This window comes from Panthera onca, chromosome D4 (genome assembly GCF_046562875.1).
Source record: "Panthera onca isolate mPanOnc1 chromosome D4, mPanOnc1 haplotype 2, whole genome shotgun sequence".
Taxonomy (NCBI): domain Eukaryota; kingdom Metazoa; phylum Chordata; class Mammalia; order Carnivora; family Felidae; genus Panthera; species Panthera onca.
In genome coordinates this window covers 82,351,213-82,358,475 of record NC_138351.1, presented here as the reverse complement: position 1 = coordinate 82,358,475, position 7,263 = coordinate 82,351,213, and the positions used below count along the sequence as shown (strand labels likewise).

General features: G+C 37.5%; 1 protein-coding gene across 1 annotated transcript in view; it reads left to right on the top strand.

Moving 5' to 3' along the window:
- Positions 1-5,935, top strand: part of LOC132663801 (olfactory receptor 1N2-like) — a 7,708-nt gene extending 1,773 nt beyond the window's left edge. Inside the window, exon 2 of the mRNA XM_078436142.1 lies at positions 4,968-5,935. Coding sequence (XP_078292268.1) covers positions 4,988-5,935 — 948 coding nt within the window. The 5' untranslated portion in view covers positions 4,968-4,987. The remainder of the gene's footprint in view (positions 1-4,967) is intronic.
- The last annotated feature ends 1,328 nt before the right edge of the window (positions 5,936-7,263 follow it).

Sequence of the window (7,263 nt, the reverse complement as noted above, 5' to 3'; positions counted from 1 at the left end):
TCTTATTATTGTTTGTATTTCTGCAGTGTTGGTTGTGATCTCTCCTCTTTCATTCTTGATTTTATTTCTTTGGGTCCTTTCCTTTTTCTTGTTGATCAAACTGGGTAGGTGTTCAATTTTGTTAATTTTTTTAAAAACCAGCTCCTAGTTTCGTTGACCTATTCTGTTTTTTTGTTTTGTTTGGTTTGGTTTGGTTTTGATAGCATTGATTTATGCTCTAATTGTTATTATTTTCTGTCTTCTGCTGGTTTGGGATTTTATTTGCTGTTCTTTTTCCAGCTCTTTGAGGTATAATGTTATGTTGTGTATCTGAGACCTTTCTTCCTTCTTTAGGAAGGCCTGGATTGCTATATGCTTCCCTCTTATGACTGCCTTTGCTGTGTCCCAGAGGTTTAGACCCATCATCTTTTAAATACTTTCTATATTTGAAGAAATGCCCACATCTGCTAGAATCAGCTTCTCTGATTTGTAACTAAAAGCCTGATGGACAAGGAAAGAGTAGGAAGGTTAGGAGAGGTTCCTCAGTCATCATTGAGTCAAGAGATTAGGGAACCTACTGAAAAGAATGGGGTGGGGAGTCAATTTCAAACTCATTTATTTCTGATTTATTATTCTTGTAGTTCTTTATGTTCAAATGAGCAGATATCTATGTACATTTTATTATTTCCTCTTCATTTTATTTTACTTATAGCTGAAATATACACATAAAATGGTTACCATTTTTATTATTTTAAAGTATACCATTTAGTGATGTTATGTACATTCATTATGTTGTGCAGCCATCATGACTGTCTGGTCCCAGAACTTTTTCACCCCCCCAAACAGAAACCATGTGCTCATTAAGAAGTCATTCCCCATTCCCTCCTCTCCACAGTCTATGACAACCATTAATCTTCTTCCATCACCATAGATTTGCTTATTCAGGATATTTAATATAAGCAGAATCATACGATATGTGGCCTTCTGTGTCTGCCTTCTTTCACCAGGCATGATATTTTCAAGGTTCATCTATGTTGTATAGCATGAATCAGTACTTCATTCCCTTATGTGGCCATATAATATTCCACTGTACATATATACTACATTTTGTTTATCCATTTATCTGTCGGTGGACATTGAGATTATTTCCACAGTATGACCACTGTGAATGGAGTTGCTACATTTTTGTACAAATATTTGTTCTATTATCTGTTTTAAATTATTTTGGATATATACCTAGAAGTGGAACTGATAGATCATATGGTAATTCTCTGTTTAAGTCATTGAGGAAGAACCAAACTATTTTCCGCAGTGACCACTCCAGTTGCATCCCACCAGCAATATACGAGGGTCCCAGTTTCTCCACGTCCCTTTCACCACTTGTCACCTTCCATTAAAAAAAAATTATGGCCATCCTAGTGGTTATGAAATGATGATTTTGATTTGTATTTTCATAGTGGTTTCTGATCTGCGTTTTTCTAAACACTAATGATGTTGAGCATCTTTTCATGTGTTAATTGGCCATTTGAATGTCTTCTTTGCAAAATATCTATTCAAGTCTTTTGGCCATTTTTTAATTGGGGTAGTTTGTCTTGTAGTTCTGTCAAATTTTGCTTGGCTACTGTTTGTATGGAATATCTATTTCCATTCTTTTATTTTCCCTTGTGTCATTGGATTTAAAGTTAGTTTCATAGACAGTATACAGATGGATCATGCTTTATTTTAAGTCTAAATTGCCAGCCTCTACCTTTTAATTCAAGATTGTAATCCATTTACACTTATAATAGTTACTGGTAAGGAAGAACTCACTTCTACCATTTTACAGTTTGGTTTGTATATGCTTTATATAGTTTTTTATTCCTAAAATTTCCATTACTGCCTTTCTTTGTGTTTAATTTTTTTAGTGTTATCTTTTTGATTTTCCTTTAATTTCTTTTTTCTGTATATATCACTCATTTTCTCAGTAGTTACCTTGAAGATTACAATTATCATCTTAAACTCAATCTAGTTTGAATTGGTATCAATAGCATACAAAAATTCTGGTCTTATATATCTTTATCCCTCCCCCTTTATATTGTTATCTTCACAAATGACATCTTTATACATCATGTGCCCATTGACATAGATTTATAGTTATTGTTGTATGAATCTATTTTTCAACCATATAGCAAACTAAAAGAAGAGTTGCAAAAAAGTTCAAGAATACTTGCTTTTATATTTACCTATGTAGTTGCGTTTACCAGTGGCCTTTATGTCTTTATATGGTGGTGAGTTACCATCTAGGATCTTTCTTTTTTCCTTTCTTCTTCCCCCTTCCTCCCTTTCTCCTCTCCTTCCTTCCTTCTGATCTGCCTTTTCCTAATGACTAATGAGCATCTTTTCCTGTGTTAATTGGCCATTTGGATGTTTTCTTTGGAAAATATCTCTTCCTTTCTTTTTTCCTTCCTTCCTTCCTCTTTCTTTTTCTTTCTTTCTTTTTTCTTTCTTTCTTTCTTTCTTTCTTTCTTTCTTTCTTTCATTTGTTCATCCATTCATTCTATCTTTCTATCTTTCTTTTCTAATTACTCTTTATTTTTTTGGTATTATTTTATTTTATTGTATTTTTTGAGTCATTTAAAATTTTATTTTCATTTTGTTTTTATTTAAATTCCAAATAGTAAACATATAATGTAATATTAGCTTCAGTTGTACAATTTAGTGATTCAACACTTCCATACAAAACCCAGTACTTGTCACCTATTTAAACCATCCCTTCCCCACCTTTCCCCCCTATGATCATTTGTTTTGTGTCTTAAGTTCCATATATGAGTGAAATCATATGATGTTTTTCTTGATCATTTTATTTCAGCCTGGAGGACTCCTTTTAGCATTTCATATAGGGAAGTTCTATCTGAACAAATTCCTTATTTTTTTTATTTGAAAATATTTAATTTTCTCCTTCACTTTTTTTTGCCAGATATAGAAGTCTTCGTTGATAATTTTTTTCTTTCAGCACTTTAGATGTATTATCTCAGTGCTTTCTGGTCTCCATGGTTTCTGATGAGAAATCAACTGTTAATTTTATCAAGGATTGATTTTACATACTGGTTAGCTTCTCTCTTTCCACTTTTAAGATTTTCTCTTTGTCTTTGTATTTCAACAGTTTGATTATAATGTGTCTCAATGTGGCTTTCTCTGAGTTTATCCAACTGAAGATTATTGAACTTCTTAGATGTGTAGATTTATGACTTTTATCATGTCTGGGATGTTTTTGAACTTTATTTCTTGAAATATTCTTTATTCCTTTTTCTCTGTCTTCTGTCCTTGAACTCCCAATATTCATATGTCAGCATGCTTGCTGGTGTCTTATAGGTCTTTTAGGGTCTGCTTATTTATTTTTCACTCTTTTCTCTTTCTGATCCTCAGACTGGATGATTTCATGTGATCTATCTTCAAGTTTGCTGATTCTTTCTTCTGCTTGCTTTACTCTGATCTTGAACCCCTCTCATAAATTGATCACTTTGATTCCTGTGCTTTCCAGCTTTATCATTTCTGTTTGGTTTCTTTTTAGACTTTCATCATTCTTTAGACATTCTCTATTTGTTGAGATATTGCTTCCTGCATCCCTTTAGCTCTTTGAGTATATTTCTTTAAAGGCAGTTGATTTAAAATCTTTGTCTAGAAACTCCAAAGTCTGCACTTAACTGAGGGACAGTTTCTGTTCATTTCTGTCTTCCCTTGAATCAGCAATACATCTTTGTTTCTTTGCATGCCTGAACCTTTTTGCTAAAAACCAGATATTTTGAATATTGTGGTATGGTAACTCTGGAAATTAAAATTTCCTCTTTTTCTGGGATTTGTCATTGTTATTTTCTGTGGGTATATGTGCATGAAAAATAGGGATTCACACATATCCCTGGGGACAAAACTTATCACGTGCAAAACCATCTATGTGCTGTGCATTCCCTTTGCCCACACTCCTTGGTGAGTGTTGGCCTAGGGAGATGAAGCATGAAGGTAGAGCAATTACTTCATATTTGTCCCTGGGGATCAGCCTGGAAAATCCTACTCCTGGGACCCAGAACCTAGAAATACTTCTGTGACAGCGTGCGCAAGGCTCATCCCACCTCCACTGCTGTAGTCTAGGTTGCTGCTCTCTGGCTGGCCCAACATACCCAACAGCCCTGGGGCCTCGGATTTATCATTTGCTATGGCTAAGAAGAGCCTGCATGCCTAAATCAAGGTCCTGTGACACCAAAAGGGAGAACACAGGTGCAGGGAGTTTTGTCTCTGATGGTGAATTCTGTCTGAGCTAGATAAATGAGGTGAGTGCTCCAAAAAAAAGGCAGTTATGTTTTTCCCTCTGAGATACACAAAAGATCCCAGGTGGAGCCCCTGCCTCCTGTTTCTGCCAGTCCTGAGATGGGCAGTAGAAACTTCTCCCTTAGAGAGAGTCCCCTATGTCTGCCTCCTGCAGAGGAAGAGTTTAAGTAAAGGTAGCCTTGATTCAGGGTGTTTAAGGGCACCAGAAATGGCTTCAGGCCCCCCATGCTGTATTTACTACCTTCTTTGTGATATTATGCAAGTGAGTTAATTTCACTGAATTTCAAAAACTCATTTGTGAAGTATATGCAATAAAATGTATGGGTTTTCAATTAGATGCCACATTGTGTAGTGCTTACAGTTCAAAGTGTCAGCTCTTACTGCTTGCAAATTAGATGGGCTTAGGCCATGGAAGCCAGGGTATTTGGATCTTAGTGAACATGTAGCATTGATGGAAGTATCCTGAAACTCATCTTCCACCTTTCTTTTGCATTTTAATCTCTCTGCCTGCTTGCCCTCCTTTCTTGGGTGGATTGAGGAGTAAGGAATGATGTGCAGACCTTGGAGGGAAGGTCCAGGAACTTGGAGTAAAGACATATGTGAATTGGGTGAGGGTGTTTCTTTTAGAGAAGGATAGAAGCACCAACTTTTTTTTTTTTAACACTTTTTGACTTATCTTTTCTCTTCCTCCAGGAAGAGTAGTGGCATGGACAGAATCAACCAGTCCAGTGTCACTGAGTTTCTTCTGTTGGGTCTTTCCAAGAGGCCAGAGCAGCAGCCTCTCCTATTTGGCATCTTCATGGGCATGTACCTGGTCACTGTCATGGGAAACCTGCTCATCATCCTGGCCATTGGCTTTGACTCACACCTCCACACCCCCATGTATTTCTTCCTGGCCAACCTCTCTTTTGCTGATGCCTGCTTTTCTTCCACTACAGTCCCCAAGATGTTGGTGAACATCCAGACACATAGTCACACCATACCGTATGAAGGGTGTTTGGCCCAGATGCATTTCTTCATGACGTTTGGAGCACTGGATGACTTCCTCTTGGGGGTGATGGCCTATGACCGCTATGTGGCCATCTGCAGGCCTCTTCACTACTCCAAGCTCATGAGTCCTCTTGTCTGTGTGGTCCTTCTGGCAGCATGCTGGGTCCTCACCAACCTTGCTGCCCTCCTACATACCTTGCTTATGGCTAGACTTTCTTTCTGTGCAGGCAACAGCATCCATCACTTCTTCTGTGATGTGGTCCCTCTGCTGCAGCTGTCATGCTCAGACACCAGCACCAACCAGGTAGCCCTGTTCACTGTGGGCTCCATGATACTCACTGGTCCTCTCTCCCTGATCATTTTGTCATATGCATACATCATCTCCACCATCCTTGGAGTCTCATCTGCCCCTGGCAGGCAGAAGGCCTTCTCCACTTGTGGCTCCCATCTCACCATTGTCTTCTTGTTTTATGGCACAGCTATTGGTGTCTATCTGTTTCCCCCTTCATCACACTCTGGGGTTAAGGACAGGATTGCAGCTGTATTTTACACTGTTGTGACTCCTATGTTGAACCCCTTCATATACAGCCTCAGGAACAATGATATGAAGACTGCACTCAGTAAGATTTTTGGAATTCATACATTCTCTTCTCAGAGAATTTGATCCTATATTCATATTTTGAAGTTACGCCCTGGAGAACACATGTGTTTATGAAGCAATATCATCCCTTATCATATTTGCTTAGGTTTTAAAAAAATGACCCAGAATCATTCTCTTAAGCTTTAGATCTAACAATGTATGTGGTTGGTGTATTTCATAAAGAAGTTGTCCTGTCCTATAAATGTGAATATTTCCCTGGTGTTTGTGTAGGGTGATGATAAGCCACACAGGGGCAAGGTCAATTAGAACTTCTTTTGTTTGCTGTCATTCTAAGGTGTGAATCTTTTTTTAACCTACAATTCAACCAAATTCATTAATCTCCCATTTGCCAGATACTGTGTGAGGGAGAGGAGGTACTGATTCCATGCCTTTATGGAATTCATCTTAGAGAATTCCATATGGTATGTAGTTGCACATATATGCAATTAACTGTAACACAGGTCCAGTCATCATGATTTCTCCATAAAGCTTAATATCGATTTTATTCCATGTTCTTAACTCTCTAAATGTATTATGCCATTTAGTTCTCCAATTGTAATGATCTTGGGTTAAATACTATAATTATCACCTTTTACAGATTGAGACTATAGCTAGTAAGTGGGGAAAGAAGGATTGAAATTTATTTCTAGTCTGACTCTGGAGTCCAAACTGTTGCATGCTTTCGTATCCTGATTTCAATGCTAATGGTTGTGGCAAGAAACATGGTCACATTAAGCTAGAATGTATATGTTGATACCTACCATGTGCCAGGTACTGTGCTATGCACTATTGGTAAAATGTAAAAATAAATAAGATATTGTCCATATTGTCTATACATGGTAGAGTCATGTGTTCAAGTTAGCGTTAATCAAATAAGATGGTGATAGCTGCCATGACAAATGTTGGACCACAGAAGGAAGAAAAATAATCTGCACAACGGTGGTCAGGTAGTTTTACCCATCATATGACATTTTATTGAGCCTTAATGTGTGAGCTCACTTGAACTGGTGGAGAAAGAAAAGTGAAGATTCTACAGGGATAGGCTATTTAGAATAGAGGTCATGCAAGTTGTTGGAACCAAGCCAGCCCAACCTTGGTAATGTTTCGTAGTGGTCTCTCTAAATATGGGTCTTGACTTTTCTTTCCCAGTTCTGTTTCCATAACATCTCTTGCTCACTTCTACTCTTTGTAGCTTTCTGTCATTGTCAGTGCTTTTGAATTCTAGCTGCAAATTAGTATTTCCTGGAGCTTTAGAACTCTCTAGAGAAGGGACCCTCATATTTTTTGTAAAAACAAAACAACACGACACAAAACAAAACAAAACAGGTGATCCTAGTGCAACCGAATTTGCG